The 20,407-nt window shown below is 36.1% G+C and overlaps 1 protein-coding gene across 9 annotated transcripts in view; it reads left to right on the forward strand.

Annotated features, from left to right (window-relative positions):
* The window catches only part of MLLT10 (MLLT10 histone lysine methyltransferase DOT1L cofactor), a 137,745-nt gene that overhangs the window by 59,581 nt on the left and 57,757 nt on the right, over positions 1-20,407 (forward strand). For all 9 annotated transcript variants that reach the window (XM_064444772.1, XM_064444773.1, XM_064444771.1 and 6 more), the window contains 3 exons: positions 6,600-6,695; positions 13,344-13,599; positions 15,656-16,222. In XM_064444772.1, coding sequence (XP_064300842.1) covers positions 6,600-6,695; positions 13,344-13,599; positions 15,656-16,222 — 919 coding nt within the window. The remainder of the gene's footprint in view (positions 1-6,599; positions 6,696-13,343; positions 13,600-15,655; positions 16,223-20,407) is intronic.

Raw genomic sequence — 20,407 nt, forward strand, 5'->3', positions numbered from 1 at the left:
TATAAAGCAGTGTCGCAAAGGCAATTCTAATTATGTCATTTGTCTGTTAATTGCCTCATTTCATGATGATGTTGTTTGAACATAAGGGTTTTTATGTAACCTTTTAGGGGAAAAAAAGCTCCACTCACCTCAGTAAGGCAGTATCCCATTGCATTTTTATTAATTTTTAAAGTTTTTGTTAATCAGTTCAATAGATTTGACAGTTTAATACTCTCAACTGTTCTTGACGTATAAAGCAGAATTGTAAGAATGCTAAAGATAACCAGAAGTGTTTTGCAACCACTTTGAAATTACTTCTATTTTAATTATTGAGGTAACGCTAGATAGCTATCATTCAAATGAGAGTTGTATGGCATGGATGCTAATGATGATGCTTTTCCATGTTGACTTCTTCCAAATTCTGTTCAGTCAGAGGGAAAGAAGAATGCCTCTAAAACACCTCCAAAAACTAGTCAGTAAGCATATACCATATGTGGCTCAGCTTATAGATGGTCTTTAATATCTGTCTATGAGCTGCATAACCTAGTTCCTGTTCCTAAGACTGAGTTTTTGTGGGGGTTTCCTGGCGTTCAGAAAGGCGTGACTTCATGCTGCAGTCTTTTGCTGCTGGTGCCGACGAATAGTATTTCTGGGCACCTGTTCTTTACTGGCTTTGCAGGAGTGTAATTTATTTTTTTAACATATCGCTTCATGTCAAATTGTGTTGAAAATCTAGTTATTTGAGAGCACTGACAGAGTGTGACTGTGCAAACAAAATTTCATTTGAAAGCTGCTCTGAGTGTATTCAGTAATATATATATCTTTAAAGTCTGCGGGATTAAGAGCAAAGGTGGGATCTTATTTGATTTGTTGCCTGGTGAAGTTCTGTGTTAATTTGTGCTGTATTCTGTGTCAGCCTGATAATGAACTGCATGTAATCCACTGGAACTGGTACCGCTTGGTATAGATGGCACAGCAAAATTATCTCTTGTGGAGGTCAGGAAGAACTATATAAGCAGATAAGCTCATTTTTATTTAAATTATCTTTTAAGAAAAGTAAGTAAGAGGAAAACTAGGAACTTCTGTTTCAGTGATCATGCTTGTTGTGGAATTACTAATTGGACTACCTTGTATTTTTTTTCTAAACTTACAATAACACATCATGTTCATTATGGAAAAAAAGGGTAATGCTTTTAGTATACCATAGCACAACAAACACCCTGTAATAGTATTAAGCTTGGCCCCTGGAATTAGTTAATTATTGTAAAATCAAAATGATAAACACACCACCTCAGGTATACCTAAAAACTACTCTGTAAGATGTAGAATTTTGTAAGGCTGCATTAGCTGCAGCTGTCCGCTTTCCCTCAAAGTACACACTTTAGTCTTCTGCTTTCACCAGGAAAGAAAACAAACTCAAAACCTGATGCCTGCAGAACCTGTGCATGAAATAATAGTCTTTAGTAGCAGCGATAATTGTCTCTGTAGACTGCAAAGCTGAAATTCCACAGGTGGTAAAATCTTCAAACATTTATCTGAAGAAATTGTTATTTGTTTCTTTCATGGAGCTGCTACTTCACCATGGTTTTTATAGGCGTCACTAGAATAATACTGGGCGAATCAGAATCTTGAGTAGATCTCTACCATAGTAAGTTCTTACTATGCTCACCAAACAAGAGTTGTGTTTTTTTTAAAAGAAAAATCACGTTGTTAATCTGGATGTCTTCCTTAGTCTGCAGGCATCAACAAAGACGACTTTCTGTTTCATTGAAAAATTGCAATGATATACTTGAGGTATTATTAGGTGTTACTCTATTTATGCTATTATTACATATTACTTCAGTTTCATCAATATGTTCACAAAATTTTAAGAAAAGACTTTTTGCCTGATTATGATCTTGATCTTTCTACAAGTTCAGTGTATTGGAGCGCCATTTACTTAACTCCTCAATGTTTGTACTCTGCCACATTATAAGATAGAGGAGAGTAACTTTCGCGTAACTGGTGTAAAAGTAAGCTGAATTTCAAAGAAATGTGAGCATTTCTTGCTTGAGAAAATTATGCAATGTTGTTTGTCTTAATTTGAAAACTAAATGACACCTGAACATTAAAAATAGGTCATTAAGTTTACTGCTTGATTTTTGTTTCTGTTTGAGCAATATATCTTTCTACACTTCAATTCTGTAGCTATAACTGTGAGAGATGTAGAAGCAAAAGGTACTGTAAGATATTCCTTTTTCTTTGCTTTGGAGCCTAGATTAATACAAGATGATTAGTACTTTATGTTGCCTTTGTAACAGTTTCCAGATACTTTTTAATGAAGTTGTATGTATATGCTGTTCACCAGGTACAATGTTTTCTGTGCTGATAGACCATATGCAGTTAAAGGTGATCTGCGATGTTAAGCTGACTGAGCCAGGAAAATTAAGTATTCCTTTTGCCTGCCATTCTGTCTGCCTATTTCTTGACATATGTTTGATGGGTATCTTTAAGTTACCTTGCAGACAGTGGAGCGTTTCACAATATGTATTATAATACATATTTTAAAGTTTTAAGTACTTGCAACTTTTATAGGAATAAATGAAGGTGAGCATGGACAATAAATAGTTGCCTTGATTTAGTTAGTCTTGCACCATATTTGAAGTTATGAAGTGCTACTCAAGTGTTTAACACTGAGTATCCATCACTACCCATTAATATTAAACTGTAATTAACAGAAAAAGCATATTTTAATGTTAAATATCAGAAGAGGAGCTTATTCTGAATAAGAGTTGTGCTTTAGTCTTGCACCTTAGAGAAGCTTTGGCTGGCATTTTTATAATCGATTCTTGGGTGGTCTTACCATTGACGGTTAAAAATCTGACCATTATCCTTGTAGTGAAGTGAGGTTTTTGAGTCTTAAGTAATTGTATCAAGGGTTGGTGCTTAACAAGTTTCGTGCTTAGAGCTGAATATGTATATATTTGAATAATGCTGGCAGTAGTGTTCTGCCTCTCTCTGTAAACTACGCTGTGCCTATATCCTTTTATTACTGTGACTGCAGCAACGTTGCTACTGCATTTAGTTTTCCTGCTGTGGTTTATACTGTATAAAATGATAGATATATGAATGCCTGAGCTAGGACTGTTCTTGTCCAAACAAGATAAATTAGGATTTGAATTTGAAACTTGTGGACCATGGGCATCTTTCATTCTGGAATTGTTATGGTTGGACTACTAATAGCTACTAGTCACAAATAAGAGGCCACTCAGGTCTTGTATTGGACATTAGCAAAAAATACACACAGCTTTCTATTAAAGACATTAGTTGTGATGGTGACAGCTCTGGATTTACAAGCTTCAGTGACAGGTAGTGCAGAAGATCCATGGATGCTAAAAGCACCAGTCTGAGTGCTCTGTGCTAATAGAACATTCTGATACATTGGATAAGTGAGGGAATCAAAAACACCAGCTGAAAAATGAGTGATTTATATGTTCAGATGATTTTTCTTACAAGAACCACTAAGGAAAATAGATTCAAAAAATATTAAGGTTTGAAAACTTGGGACAACCAAAGGTAGTGGAGGGGTTAAGATTTTTGTAATAGGGAGGGTGATAAAAATGGAATACTTCAGGGTCAGCAGTTTTGTCTGAAGGGCTGAGCGCTGGTGCTTGCTGATAGTGTGCATGTGTTTTAGTTCTTTCAAAATAGAGGTTAGTCTCCTCTTCCCTGGGCAGGTGAGCTCTTGCTTCTCTGTTCTGCACCTGCCTCTTCTTGTCCGTGTTACTGTCTGTCCCTCATGTTCCTTCACTGAACTAACCTAGCGCACTAAAACAGCAGAAAGCTATCCACTTTGGTTAGTGGATACTAACTATTTAGCAACTAACTAACTAGCAGCAGCTGCTGCTGTTTTAGCAGTTTGAATTGGCACACAGAAGGTCTGACAGGCTAAACAGTGTGGGAAAGGTGAGAGAGGGGTCAGGAAACTTCCCCCTCACCTGTAACAATTAACTGTTAAAAGCTGAACTTCAGAGTGTAGTTTAATGAAATGAAGTACTGTGGAAACCTCTTTAGAGAAAGCTGTGAGTTCCTGAAACAAAAATGAATTGCAAATAAGTGTAAATATCTTGAACAAGCCAAATGATACTTCCATGTGTAAATGTTACGAATTAATAAAGCCATTAGAGAAAAGCTGAACACATCCATTCTGTGTGTACTGGAAAAGTTATCATTCACTTGCATTATTAAGTCTTTCCAGACACTGAGGTCCAAACTGTGGAAAGATAGATTTGATAACACTTATTCTGTAGGTAACAGATCAGAGCTAAGATAAAATTATACACGTATCCTTAATTTGATGTTTCAGTGAGGTGATATTTTCATTCAGTAGTCTAATAAAAGTTTCCTCTGAAAGTACTTTAAAGGAAATGAATGAGCAAGTGCTGATCTTCAGATTGATCCAACGTGTATATAAGCTAAAACAACCGAAGAGTTGGAACCATCCTGTATTTGTGAAATCATGTTGTACAGTAATTTTGTAGATTGAATCTTCGTGGAAGAAACAGAAGCAAGCAAAATGTGCTTCCCCCCCATTCTCCACTCCCCTACCCCACAAGAGGGCAATGTACAGAAAGTGCTAGAGCATTCCAGAAATCTTGCATCATATTAGTTTTCTTGTCTTGCAGCGTGTAGCTATTGGAATTAAGAAGGTATTACATAATTGTTTAAATAAGAAACAAAAGCCAAAAATGAGATCCCTAGTGATAGATAAAGCTTTCTGATTAATCATGACATGTGAACTCTAGGTATTTTGTATTGGTATTTAGCTACATCATAAATCAGGGCTCTTCAAGTTCTAGGATGAATAATGTCACAGCTGCTTACCCAATGGCTCCAGGGCATTCATGCCTTACTTTTTCTTACAGTAAGAAAGGTTCCAGGAGCTGCTTGAGTCTGGTCTGTTGAGCTACTCTATCTGTGAACCAAGACTGAAGTTTGCTTTGTCAATTTTGTAGTTGGCCCTGTGTTTTTTTTAATGTATTCTTCCTGGGAGTGTTTCTGCTGCTAAATCCTGTTTTTACAGAATGTAGCATTGCATTTATCAGCTCTGCAACTATCTTAAAATGCAGGTGTTTGGAACATTTAAACTCATGCCTATGAATCTTAAAAAAATTTAAGTCTCAATATACAAATGGGATACATGGGTTCTGCCTGCCCTTCGGGCTCCTTAGGTTTCCCTTACTAGCAATATTATTTTCAGTCCTTGTTAAGAGTAATGTCTGCCCCTTTTTTTCCTTACAGTAAAGCTTGTTCAAGGTCAAGACATTTGATATCATTACCTTCCCTAGAATGGTGGGTTTCCAGGTGGCTTTCTGGATAGATGTTTGTCTTAGGGAGCTGTTGCTGTGGGGTTGGTTTTTGGTTTTTTTTGTTGGTTGTGGAATTTTTTTGTTTGTGTGTTTGTTTTGTTTTTTTAGTTGTGGCTGGTCAGAGCAGGTCTTGCAAAAGCGAAGCATGCAGTGAGTTGTCCATGAAGGGCCAACCGTCTGTTCTTTTTCTGGCAATAGGGATATCCTGGCCAAAGGGATATTCCATACCGTATGATATCAGTATATAAGCTGGGGGAGTTGTCCAGGGAGCAGTGATTGCTGCTCTGGGACTGGCTGGGCACGGTTTGGTGGGTGGCGAGTGGTTGCCTCACTTGTTTATCCTGGGTTTTGTTCCCCCCTCTCTCTCTTCTGTTGTCTTCCTTTTTATTATTCTTGTTGTTGTTGTTAAACTGTTCTTACACAAGTTTTCTTACTTTCAAATTTCCAGTTCTCTCCCCCATCCCACTGTGGGTGGGGAGGGTGAGTGAGTGGCTGTGCGGTGCTTGGTTGCTGACTGGGGTTAAGCCACGACAATTATTTAACAAATACAGTTTGGATCGGATTCCGTAATCCTCTAAGAATTGATTTCTATCAGTATGGAATACTTCTACTGTACTCTAAAGGCTCTGGGTTAAAAAATTATTTTCTCTCTGTTTGCACAATTCCGTTCACACTGCCAGTGCTTCATGTTGCGGTTAAATTTTTTTTTAATTCTCAGCATCTTTAGAAAGCACACATGATTTGTATAGCTTTTCGTATTTTATTTGGTTTAATATGGAATATACTTACTATATAAACTGTACCCTTTTGGAATGAAATCTAAATAATATTTCACGTTCTTATGCATGGAGATGTCAGTAGGGGAGCCAAAGCTAAAGCCTTGCATTAATTTACAGTAATATCCCAACCAAAAATACTGTCCAGTTGCAGAAATGCAGGAAGACCTCTGAAGCAGAAGCCACGTCTCTGTTTTTAATGCACTTTCTTTTGCTTGTTAATTGATCATTGGGAAGATGGATATTAACAACAGTGGATTCATAAATGCTGGCTATAATTGAATTTCAGTTTGTGTATTTTGAAAGCAAATAAAAATACCTTTTTTTCTCTTAAAAATTATATTATAAAAATTTCCAAACAATGTTGTTTCCATTAAAATAGTACAGGACACTATAACTATCTCTCTCAAACTTTGATAACACTTGATGCTGTTTAAAATGGGTTATGTCAAAGATGAAGCTGAACTTAGGTTATATTCTCTTTTATAACTTCTAGAAATATAAAGAGAAAGATAAACACAAGCAAAAATATAAGAAGCAGTCAGAGTCCTCACCGTCCTTGGTTCCATCTCTTACTGTAACTACAGAGAAAGTAAGTCAATGTGTTTTCCTTCTCTTCCACTTTACTTATATTGAACTTCCACGATGTAATCATTCCAGTGTATATACCGGAGCCTTAAAATGGCATAGATTCTGTAATTATCAAACACACTTGGTATTTTTTTCCTATAATGTAAAATCCTAAAATACTTTGAAGTTTATAATATGAAGAAAGGCATAGGTGTTTGTAATTGAATAGTGAGTTATTTAATAGCACCAATCAGGTGCCACTGATAGGCCAGTAAGTTTTATTTCCTTGACTTATGTTTAATAATTTGAGAAGCTGTAGAGAAATCTTTCCTTTGAAATTCAATTGCGTGTGCTGAGCTGTCACTGAACCCGTAAGTGTTTAAGCTGGTAATTAGGAGATTGAAGCTTATGCTTTATTTGCTTGTAATATCACATTGCCTTTTTAGCAGTCTGCTCCATTAGGTTCTGTGGTCTTTCCATCCTGTTAATGTGCTAGCAAATATCTAACTCAAGGGACAATGTAGTGTGTTAAATAATAAGTACTGTTCTCCTTCTATGCTACAAGAATCACTTTCACTGTCCACCAAAAAAATAACACTAATGGTGTTGTTACGAAGTGGGCAGCAGTATTGACAAATGTGTTTTCTGACTTGGAAGTTGGAGAACATTTGTCCTATTCTTATGGGAATGTTTGACGTCTGAGTCAGGGAATCATGGCTTGAATTAATTAGCCGTCAGTATGTAGAGAGCACTGTTTTTAAGTTGAAACTTGATTAATTGTATGTAGTTTGGTTGTATTCAACAAATGTGTCTATTTGCATACAGTACACCAAGACCTTGTCAGGAGAGGGTAAAACAACTGAAATACCAACTTTCTGTAGTCCCTGGATAACTAATGGTATCAACTTCAATAATGGCCACCAAGAAAGTTAGTTTTTAGAATGCTTTGGATATTTCTTTGTTCTCAATAGTAGGAGTATTAACTTGAGGATGTGTACCTGTTAATGTCCCATTATTTGTGACTCACTTCTGATAAACTAGTCTTATTTCTGGCTCTGTTGTATTCTTTTTGGCACTATTATGTCAAGTGAGACTTACTAGTCAGTGGTTTTCTGAAGCTCTCAATAACTCTTTATTAAAAAAAAACAAAAAAAACCCAGGAGAGGTAGAGTCCATTTGCCACTTTACTGTTTTGATTTGAGAGCGGTTAGACATTGCAGTCAGTGTGACAGTTTTTAGTGAAATTGTTGTAGAACTCTTTGAATAGTACTGATCAGTCCATGTGATTTTTTTAAATTTCATTTTATTAATTTGTCCTGAACACATTCCTCTTGAGTCTGAGACAACTTACAAAATTAATTGCCTGTAAAATTATTTTCTTGTGTGGGAACTTCCTTTAGATGATACAATTTTTGGTCAGGCTTTGTGCTACCTATGACCATACCTTACTTGAATATATCCCTTTTGTACTATGATTGTCTAATCATGATTAAAAGTTTTGATGAAAAGTGATGGTGCTGTATATTTGTGTAGAAGTTAAAGAAAATATATTGAAATACTGGTTATTTTGGAGTCCTACCAATTAGAAAATGCTTTTAATGCTGAAGACAGTTGGATTCTGGTGTTCTGCTAATCTGTTTTCTAATTGCTCCCCCATGACTTTTCCTAATTACAAAGTTTACGGCGGAATGGTGTACACTTTAGTAAGGTGAACAAGAGTAAAATCCCATTTTTAGCAGACGTCTATTTAATCCAAGTGAAAAAGGAGAGCGTTGCTGAGTTGTGGCCCATACTGTTAATCAAGGTTGTACTATATATCTATGTATAGCAATTATTAAGGAGAATAGAACCTCTCTAATTCTAGACCTTAAATCATAAATGAATTAAACTAAACCAGAAGTATTAATTGTAGAATTTAAATATCCACAGGTCTCCTGGTAGTTTTCTTCTTTTAACCTTTTACACCCTGTGTTTCTTTCTGTCTAAGCTATCAGCTTCATTTTCTCTTCTTTTTATAATGCTTCAGACCACTTTAGTTAAATGCTTTAGTTAAAACCCCAACACATCGATGTACGCAAAGATACACTTTTGAATTGTAACCAGTAACTAAATAAAAGATATTGCAAACAGAAAGTAGAGCTGACTGAATTTTATCTGTAATGGTAGAGATGATGGTGATAACCCTCCTCAGTTCACCCTCACTATCAGCCCGCCGTGGTTCTCGAGGGAGGTGATCAGATTCTACTGCAGTGGGATACAGAAGGGAATAAAATAAGTAGAAAAATCTCTATTTGGTATGACATAGCATCACAATCCTACAGTAGTGAGGTGTTTGTGGGCTATGTGGATGTGTGCTGATTTTTTTTTTTTCCTTTTGTTTGGTTTTTGCTTGGACCATTCTCTTACCATCTGGCATTTTAGGGGATGGTTGTCTGTTGTGGTCCTTCCTTTCTCTGTGCAAGACTACTGGCCTATATATCTGTATGAGGGCTAAAGGCTTCTCAAGCCTTGGGACATACTGTGTATATCAAGAATCATTATTACAGCTTTACTGTAAATCTGAAGCTTTCCCAGAAGTTTTACGATTTGCTGCAGATGGGTGGTATAACTCTTCAGGGCACAGAGTGTGATATATGTGGGGTGTAAAATGACAGTAGCTCTCTGTGCACCGAGTTGGCAATGTGAAAGTCAGCTTTTAGGAAAAAAACCTGCAAATGTGTTTATGGGAAGCATAAAGGAATCCTGATACACACAGAGTTAGCTTGGTAATTAGACTAGCAAATACCGATTGATTTTTGAGAACAGGATTAACATTCATGATTTAGCTAGTCAAGCCCTCCCAAATAAACCAAGGAATGGTGTTGGGTGACAGCATCAGGGGAGTATCCTTTTCGGGGGATGTTTGTACTTAAATGGAGGAAGATGACTGACTGGAGTGTGAGGAGTGAAGGGGGGGGCCTCGAGTAGCCTATTCCATTTAAAAGGCATGTGCTGCTGGGAGCAGGGACTGCAGAGGCTGGAGTCAGTCATTAAATAACTGAAGGTGCTTTGCCTCCATCCTCAGATCCTTTCTCCCTGACTCCAAACAAACAAACCAACCAATATAACTTTGCCATTGTGTAATAGGGTTGGTTTTTTTTTTTTTTGCGGCGTTTATGTTAAGCCTTTGTCTTTTAGAGCTTAACGTTTTAGAAAAACAGTTTGTTTTGAGGTAGGTAAGTTGTATGAATGAAATAGCTTAATCATCTAAAGTTTGTGCTGCAGTTTTACCTTAGATCTTATTGCATATCTTGTGGATTCTTAGCGCATATCTGTTTTAGGGCACTTTGTTGCAGTTGACTCCTTAAAGTAAGGAATATAATATGGGGAAAAATACTGACCAAATGATACCAATTTTACTTCAAGTGTCTGTTGCATCCTATTAGTGTCAAGATACTAAAATCTACATGCTAACTCCGAGTGTGCTTTATAGCACCTTCCAAAACAGAAATACCTGTTGGAGGAAAATTTTCAAAAGCAGAACCGCAATGTGCGTGCATGTTCTCCAAAATCTGCTAAGAGCAGGATTCAGGCTTGCAGTCAAATAAAATCTCTGCACAGTATGTGCAAATTAATGCCTATTTGTAATTTCCTAGCCCTGGCCAGTCTGCAGAGCTACCTTAAACTCTTAATTTCCTTTTTAAAAGAAAAAACCAAAGCCCTCTCTTCCCTATGGCACCCCCCCCCCCCAACATCAAACTCTTGATTGTTGGTCTCTACAGAGCATTATCCTTGCAATTAATATTCAAATGAGTGGATAGGAGATAAGGATTAGGAAAGGAAGGAATTGCATAAGAGGAGAAATCCTGGATCCTAGAAAAAGCCTGACTTCTGTTTTGGGTGGAAAAAACCATGTCATGTCTGGAAACCTTTTGTTCAAATGACCCAAATTTGAACCACTGTTTCTTAACTTGGGCCAAGTGACACATCAGTTTCAGGAAAAATTGAGCATACTTGTGGACTTTGTAATAGTTCAAAAAGTTAACCACTAAACTTACCTTAGAATTGGCTCCATCGTCATTAGAAACAGTTTCCAGTATAGTAATATGAATTTGAGGTAAATTATTTTTAACATTGTACTTTTACAGACTCAAGCTGACTTTTTTCCACTATTATTCAGAGAGTCTGTAATATATTTTTATTGCAGTCCATAATAGGGCTATATTTGTGATTTTTGAAGGGCTATGTTCTGCCTGGTTCTTTTAGGTAGGTAAATTAAAATAAATTATTTGCTACTAAAAATTGTTGGATTTTAGATGGGCTATGCAGTCTGCTTCATCCCGGTGGATACTTTACAGATACTTTGTACATGCTCATAATGATGTATACTTTTCATTTAGAACATTGTATAGCAAGATTAATTTTATTATGAGCTGTCTTACTTGCTACAGGAAGGAAAGAAAAAGCAGTAGTTGAACAGCATGAAAATAAGAAATATTTTTTTATTCTTAATTTAATGCTAACATGGAGGCATTGTTACTTGTGGACCTTAAAGACACAATGATAATCAAGGTGAGTTAGTATATCAAAGTTTCAGCTTCAGATGTTAAGTAGAATCACTTCTCTCAAGTGGCACAGAGGAACTTGCAAAATTTAATTTGAATCATTGTCCAAAAACCAAATGAAGGTTTTAAATACTGGATTTCTGCTGAGGATGTGCTCTACCTCTTTTCACTCATGAGTGAAGAGTTCAGAAGCATTGTCTTTGCATGGATTTTTAGTACGCTAGGTCACATAGATTTGGTGTAAGTGGGTTGGAGCGCTGCAGGACTAATGTAAGCTAATGGGGAACATGCTTGAAGAGTGAGTCTGGTTGTTCTCTACATTGGCCTGTTCTGCATGAAGCCCAACCGGTTTGAATCCTTCAGATTTGTGTATTCCTTTGCTGTCTTCGGAGTCATTTGGATCTGCTGTTGTAGTTTGGAAAGTGGTACCCATGTTAGCTTTGTTTACAGTGTTTGCATGGAACAAGTTAAAACAAATCACAGTAGAAACTAATACTAAACCAGCAGACTAGCAGTAGGACTCAAGTAAAGCAATTTCCATGAAAACTGTGTTTTGAAAGAAGCATTGTCCAAGTTGATTCCTCCCCCCAAATAAATGCTACTGCTCCCCCCAGTAACTCATACAGGACAGGATGCAAATAGATTGAAATTTTTGTCTTCCTTAAAGATTGCATATTTAGTGTTCTTCTGGCATTTGCAACTGCAGAGTGAGTTCCATGTAAATGTCTTAGCTGTTTTAGTAAAAATATGGAAAACTTTTTGTACTAGCTGTGTAAAGATGAGGAAATATTCTGCTGTAGGCCTAAATTCAGCAAGCATCCCAGCTGGGGAAGAGAAAACTTGCGTATGTGCTCAGTTTTGAGAGGCATGTGTTTGTGTGGTCTTTAATGGAGATATTTAGATACTATTTTAAACTGTCTTCTATAAAGAACTGAGAAACAAACCAAGCTTGTTTTGAACAGATGAGTAGCTTCTAGGTTTGAAGAAGCTTTAGATAGTCAAAAGGCTCTCTTACTAGCTGGTTTGAGTATAAACAACAACAGAATATGATTTCCTTTTTCCTAATTTTTGCTTTAATTTTCTTTCTTCTGATATTAAAACTCTGCTATCCCAAGTCCAAAATTTTTTTTCTTATGAAAACAACTATATTCCTTTGTGTGGTTTCCTAATGCTGTGCACAGTTTCCCTGCTCACCTAATTACTTTCTGTGAACCTATTTTCACCATTGTTCACCAATATGAACAATTCTGGCAAAATTTTAACAGAAGAATAACAGGCCTAAAGATAAAATTGCTGAAAGTCCTGTGAAGAGTTTATGGGTGTAGGAGAAGGGCCAAAATTCTTGGGGGTGGGTGGGGGGTGAGGAAGAAATCTTCAGTGGGAGCTCAAGAGTATGCTATGCTTTTTGCTTCTGTCAGGCCAGCAGGGTTGTAGTAGGTAGCCAGTCATTCCTGCACATGTCTTGGGCACCTAGATCTCACCTGTCTTCTTTACTTGATGATACTTAAGGAACTGGCTGAATGGGATGGTTCTAATGGCAGGGAATCCTAGTGTGATGATGAGAAGTGGAGACATAAGGGGCAGTTGGGCTTGGTGGAGTTGGTTTTGGTTTGGTGTTGAGACTATAAAGTCTTAAAAATGCATGTTCCTAAGTTCTGAAGCCTTCATCAGTTCCACTGCTGGTGGAATGTTTCCAGTTTGACAAAACAAACTGCATAAAACCTGTATTTTCAGAAAAGCATTTAAAGTCTCATTCTTTTCTTTTAAATCTTTATTTTTAAGCAGTAAAATAAAAATATCCTATTAAAATAGAATATAAAGACTGTGTAACCATAGATCTGAGATTAATCCAGTGACCTCAATGAGTTTACAATTTCAACCAAAGCTGACATTATTGTTGTGCATTTTCTTTCCACAAAATGAAGTTTTATGTGCTTAAGTGGTTTGCTGAAAATCTTAACAATTCAGTTTATGTAATGCCTACTGATGGCAGTTACCTTAGTTATTTGAATACTTCTAAGTTTATATGAAAGAATGGGTTCTTTTAAACAGTTCTTTTGTTACAGTTTTTTGTGTGACCTAATTGTTTCTTTTGTCTTATTTCTTTTATCTTATCAAAATGCTAGACATACACAAGCACTAGCAACAACTCTATGTCAGGCTCCTTGAAACGGCTGGAAGATACCACAGCTCGGTTTACAAATGCAAATTTCCAGGAAGTTCCTACACACGTTTCAAGTGGAAAAGATTCTTCAGAGGCTAGAGGGTCAGAGAGCAAAGGGAAGAAATCTGCAGGTCATAGCTCAGGTCAGAGGGGAAGAAAGCCTGGTGCTGGAAGAAATCCAGGAACAACTGTGACTGCAGCTAGCCCTTTTCAGCAAGGTATTAATTGTTACGTTGTAACATGACTTCTGCTTTGACGTGAATTGGAAATCTAACATATTTAAAACTTGAAAAGTAATTCGTCCTTTATCCTCAATAATGAGAGCATTGTTTCACTTTGGAGAAAAAAAAAAAAACTTTTTTCAGGGAAAAAATGTTCATTGTCATAACATGAAAAAGGAGGTTGTGCATCTTGAAAGGCCAAAACTGACGCTTTTATTCAGACTGTTAAGGTATTCTCCTTGACTGCTAAAAACGTAAGTTTCTTTATGTGCTGAAAAGTTAGTCTGGGGTAAAGTTTAACATATGAATTTGAGTATAGGGGTCGGTCTTAGCTCTTTAAGGGAATAATGCTGATGTTTTTTAGTTAGTGCATATTCGAATGAAACTGGACTACCTAATGTATAGGATGCAGTGACCCCTAAATAATTTTTCAAGATGCAGCCATTTAAAATATACCATTTTCTTCAAAGGGAAAAACCTTTTTTACTTTTATTTTTTTTGTCATTGAATATATAAGCAGAAGATGATTACGTGACAAGTATATACAGTTTCTTTAGCTTATGCAATACAAAAAGTTTGGTGTTTTGAACATGCTAAAACACACTCAATGCACTGTTGACACTTCTAAAAAGCTAATTTTATTTTGACATCTTCGTCAGAGATGAAGAAAGAATAAAAAAAATTTTAAAAGTATTTTTACTACTTAACTAATAAAACATGTTATTTTGAAACACAGCAAACTAGACCTTCTATAAGGTAATTGTTTTTCCATAACTTTCACTATGGTGTGTAGCAGGTGACTGTCCTTTCTGCTTTATGATGTTTCTCTTTCTTTAAGTTTGTTTATGCAGTGAGCACTTTTAAATTTTTCTAGAACTCTTTCAGTATTTCAGGCTTTTACTTTTGCTTGAAAAAAATGAAGTGGCTTTTTGTTTAATTTCTCAAAACTTTCAAAATTGCCTTCTGGAATCTTGCATTTAAAGAAAAAATCTTGCTCACAGCAGATGGCAAAAGAGATCTTTACTCTGTGCCTCTGTTTTCTTTAAAGCTGCATTAAGTGAAGTTGATGTAACTTGTTTAAGATACAAAACAACTTTTTAATGATTTTTAAATTGCTGTATTAATGTAAATTATATTTTAAATGGAATTCTTAATATTGTTTAATGGACTACTAATGGTGAAACAGTAATTTGTAACGGACTTTTTTCATATCTAATGTCGTATTTAGTAATATTTTCTTCACAGTCATCATCAATCTGAGTTCTACGAAACAGTACCCACATGCACCCACCCATATAAAATTACTGAATTTCAGTGGAAGTAGATATTTGTATTTCCTACGGGTGCTCCATTTCTGCCTTGCATGCACTAACACAGTGATGAAATGACTGCGGTCCAAGTATTACAGAAGCAATGTATTTCTGTTATGCAAAAGATCTTTTTGGTTCTCTGACAGTGCTAAAGAAAACTTAAAATGCCAATTTTATACACTTTTCTCCACTTCCTCTCCTGTTGTTTTGAAAAGTACTTCTGTGCAACACCTCCTCAGCCAGGATAATAAGTTAAGTACAATTGCTGTTCCCTTGACCTGTGTCAGACCCGTGATTTAGACTGAATGGTAAGGAATATTGTACGCATAGTGTAGATGCGATCATAGCATGTTTATCAGCCACCTTCTTTTTATATAGGTGTATGTTTAAAATAAGAAGTGCTCTGACTTGCACCAGGTGTTTGCTGTGGCCTCAAAGCATGAGGGATGTAGGAGTTATCTAAGCAGCGAAGTTGTTATTCTCCTTTTATTAATTTTCACCTTGTTTGTGCCCCAAATTCAAATCTGAATCTCAGATAGGAACCTGAGAATCGGATCCAGTAGAGTGAAGATCAGCATGAGAAGCAATGAGTTACCTTGAAAATAAATTCTTTAGCTTTTGGTAACACTTCTCATAAAGTCCTTGCACTTCAAATTTTTGTATTCTAAGGTACTAACCTTTTCTATCAATTTTAATTAACTACAGGGGGGGAAAAAAGTACTTCTCTTTACTTTCTTTTTTAGGAAGCTTTTTGGGCACTCCTGGGAGCATAAAGTCATCTTCTGGAAGCTCAGTTCAATCTCCGCAGGATTTTTTGAGTTTTACAGACACAGATCTGCGAAGTGATAGTTTCACGCATTCTCAACAGGCTTCGTCAACCAAAGATGTACATAAAGGAGAGACTGGGAGTCAAGAGGGGGGTGTCAATTGTTTCACTTCCTTAATTGGTCTCCCTTCATCGTCAGCTGTTTCCCAATCTAAAAACTTTGACAGCTCACCTGGAGACATAGGTAATTCTGGCCTTACTTCTACAGCATACAAACGAGCTCAAACTTCTGGAATAGAAGAAGAAACTGTAACAGAGAAGAAACGGAAAGGAAATAAGCAAAGTAAACATGGGCCTGGTAGACCCAAAGGAAATAAAAGTCAAGAAAGTATTTCCCATCTTTCAGTTTCTTCTGCTTCCCCAACTTCATCTGTGGCATCTGCTGCAGGAAGTGTGACAAGCTCCGGTCTTCAGAAATCTCCAACTTTGCTCAGGAATGGAAGTTTACAAAGTCTTAGTGTTGGCTCCTCTCCAGTGGGTTCAGGTAGGCATTTATTGGATTTGTTTTCTTACCTCAAAATATGTCTTTATTATTTTAGCCGTAATTCTGAGTATGCTTTTCAAGAATGAAGTATCATTTAAGTATCTTGAAAGTTGCACTGGGAAAAAAAGTAAAAAGTAGAATATGACTGTTGGAAGAGTAAGTTTTGTTCCATGTATAGATGCCACTGTGCTGTAGGTGGCTGTAGTAGATTGACCTGTGTATTGACCTATAGGTGATATAAATGCAGGTTTTGAGGCTGTAGGGGAAAAATAAGTTGCATGAAAATAGGTTCTTTGGAAATTACATGTGGCAGGTTTAGCTAAAATAAATGATAGTTTATACAGACTATGTTCTATTACATAGAGAAAACAAAATCAGTACCCAAGCATGTCAGCTGTGCTGAGTATGTCCCTCAGTTATTTTTTTCCCCAATTTAGCTTCACTAAAAATCAAAATGTCTATATAGAGAATTATCAGTTTAAACATGTAGAAGGATATTCTGAATCTGGACACCTGTGCAGCCAGATGACATTTCAATATTCTGTGTGCTTTTTAGCAGTTGAAATTGGCTGGTTTGTTCTTCCTCTGTTTTATATGTTATGTGCATCTGGGGCTGTGAGAGGCCTTCTGTTCCCAGTAAACCTGTGTTTGGAATGACCTTGCAGAATATTGAATCCACCAAAGTCTTTGCCTCTTTGAAGTTTCTTTCAAGGTCTTTATGTTTGGATAAAAAAAATAGCAAACTACCTGATACATTGTTTTTGTAACATTGAAATTTTGTCCTTTTGTTGTTCTAGTAGATTTTTTTGCATAATTTTTGGTTTTTTTGGGGAATGAGAAATGGAACCAGAATATTTGGTTTTGTGTGGGTTTTTATGCTTTTGTGTGGTATATTTGCACTGTATAATCGAGAGATACAAATTATACATACTTAAAGAAACAAAAAAGTCTTCATATTTGTTTCATAACAAGGCAGGTACTTAAAAACTTGTAAAACAATGTGGTTTTGAGACTGTCTTTGTTAGGTGTAGGCAAATGATGAATTTTATTACAGATAATAATAGCAATAGCAGTGGCAACACTATTACAAAAATATTTTTCCTGCCTTGAAATCATTAGGGAGAAAAGGTATGTGACAAAACTTCCTAGTTCACTTCCATGTTTTTGATTAAATGCAGTTTTAGAAACACATTAACCTCGTATCTGTTATGGACAGAGATCGTCCAACAGATTTAGATCAGCTTTCTGATTATTTTAGTGTGAGCTTTCTTATTGCTTTATAACCCCTTTGAGGTGGATCATGTATTATTGTAGTTGGGGTAACAGATGGAAGTACAAGATCTTGTTCTGAAGTGAATGAACCATGTTTCCCACCTTATATTTGTCTTAAATATTCTGGTCTTGTCAGCTCCTAGAACAGGATTTTCCCTGGCCAGGTCCACCCTTTTTTTTTTTTTTTTTTTTCCTTTATTACATCTCACTCTTCTATCTGTAAAACACCAGTGAAAATGTTAAACTCCCATTGTAAAAAGCTTTGAAAACATGGATGGAAATACCTGGTAGGTTGTATTACCTTTATCATGATATTCAGACTGTAATTTCACTTCTGTTAAGCATACTTAGATTCTTGCTAGCCAGTGTTAGACCTGTCCTCTAGTAAAGTGATAGTTTCTGAAGGGGACAAAGAATATGAATGAAAAACAAACAAACAAAACCCAAAAACAAAATCACCCCCCAAAAAACCAGAAAACCCAAGGAAAGAAAACCAGATGGGATGTCTTTGCCTTTGAGCCTGAGCTCTAAATTCATCCACAAACTTCTACTTGAGCCTGAGTGTGTTGTTTTAATGTACTTTTCTCCCTGATTTCCCCTTTCATACGGTTGTAGCGCTGCTTTCCTCACTCCATCATAAGCATTTTCTGGGTTTAGCACTCCATTTACAGCTTTGTTACAATGAGGAAGAGCATATGAGTATTACCAGTATTATTGGAACGTAACATTTTCTCAGGTATGATATGCTGATGTTTCTCTTTTGGAATGTCTCTATATTGTCCAGTAACAAAATCTGACAAGTAAATAGAAACAATTTGACCCAAAACCCCAAATAAGATTTTGTGCATGTAAATGTAGTGAGGAAAAATGCAGGGGAAGTCAAGCCAAAAAGTTTTTACTGCCTGTTATTTGGAATTGCCTTGTTACTGCAAAGAAGCAGAATCAGGAGTGAGTTGGGTGATACCGAACAAATCTTTTGAGGCACTTTTTCAAGAATTTCCTCTTTTTTAAAATAACCTTGCTAACTGCAGCTATCTTAAGCTACCATTCTTTTTCCATTTTCTTATGAGTACTTGTTGAGATCCATAAAAAATATGAAAATCGTTACTCCTCAGACATATGATAATCCTGTTCACAGTTAATATTCAAATTAGATGAAATGTGAAGGAAAGCTTATTTTAAAAGGTAATGCAGATTCCTCATGTGCTATCTATACATATGTAATTATCTTCCATAAAACTTTTAAGTACATTCTGCTCATTTTGTGAAAATATTTGTGCTTTCCAAACATTTTCCAGTCACAGAACTTTTCTCTTCCTGCTTAATAAGAACAGAGATGTACCATGAGTAGTACAAGGCCATGTAATTAAAAACTGCTACAGCACTCTGGTTGTATTACAGTTGCCATGCAACTGATCTGATGCTTTCAAAATTTTGAGTGCTTGAATGTTCAGTCTTAATTCTTTCTATATTTTTTTCTGACATGTATTTATAATCTGATAGGAAACACTATGCATTATTTTAACAGCATACTCAAAGGAATGAAAAGTAATTTAAAAAAATGAAATAAAATTTAGTTGATAGGGTGATAAGGAATTTTTATATTTAATTAATATTTTTCCAGTACATCTGTCGCTGTTTTTTTTTAAAAAAAACAAAGCTGCTTTAGCCAATAACAGCTTATTTACAAACTATACTTATCTTTCCACTAGAAATTCACAAGCGCTGCAGGTTTGTTGTCTAAGATGACATAAGTCCGTTGTTATGGGAGTTATATAAAGCTGATACTGATTCCCCCCAAATGGGACTGGTCTTTGAGGTGATTTCAGGATCTGAGTTTTTTAATGGGGGAGGGTTTCATCTGAACTTTATGAATTTTATAGAGCTATTTAACTTTTAAAAAAGTCACACTAGTTGTATTCTCAGGATTAAGTTCATTCTCAGCATCCTTCTAGGGAATAATACGTAAAGATTTCTAGTCTGAAGTATTGTAAAGTAGTGATCCCTTCCACTGAAGATTTTTATTTTTTCTTTTCACAATAATGGTGATTAAAAAACAGAAAACCTTCATCCAGGCACTGGAAGAGATGAGCACTATCTTGTCCCAGTGCTTTACCTCTGCTAGTAGTAGATTCCAATATCAAAATTTTTTTACCATACTTGTACTTTATTTCAACATTAATGCAGAAACTAATAAGGTGGTGGGAAGAAGAAAATACAGTTATGATAAATAACTTCCATACAGTCCGTATTTTTCTGTGCAGTAGTTTTTGGGGGCTCTGGCCCCTCTTTCTTTGGAGTCCACACCAGTGTGTGACGAACTTTGAGAACTCATGTCCCAGAGCAATAGGGGAAAAAAGCATTTTACATGATGTACAGTACCTCTGACTTTTGTGAAGTAATGCAGCAAGGTAAAATGAAAAGCAGTCAAGTGTCAGAAGTAAACTGAAATTTCTGTTTCATGGTAGATAAAGTTCTTGTGCAGTTATCTTCAAGTTGTGCATGGATACCTGCTGCTGGAGGAATTACAGTGCTTCAAGAGTACAGGGATGTTTCTCTGTCTTCCCTAGTTCTGTTCCTGGAATACCTTTGTCACAATAGAGGCAACCTTATAATTTGTCTTCCTACATTTTTATCTCTACATCATATATATTCTACCCTTGATCAGTCTTCAGTATGCTCTGGTTGGTAAACCTAGTAAGTTTTTGGAATAAAGGATGTATCCAAAACCAGTATTGTACTTTAATATAACAGTATTTCAAACCCTGATTTAGAAACAGTTAAGAGTTTTTTGCCACAGGCCCCTCTGGGTTGATCTTATGGTCTTGTGCAGTCGAAATTTCAGCTTTATATAGGAGTTTACTAAATGCTTTAGCTTGGTCTGTGTGTTTTATTCTTCTTTCTAATCTGATT

This window comes from Phalacrocorax carbo, chromosome 2, assembly GCF_963921805.1.
Source record: "Phalacrocorax carbo chromosome 2, bPhaCar2.1, whole genome shotgun sequence".
In the NCBI taxonomy this organism is placed as follows: Eukaryota; Metazoa; Chordata; class Aves; order Suliformes; family Phalacrocoracidae; genus Phalacrocorax; species Phalacrocorax carbo.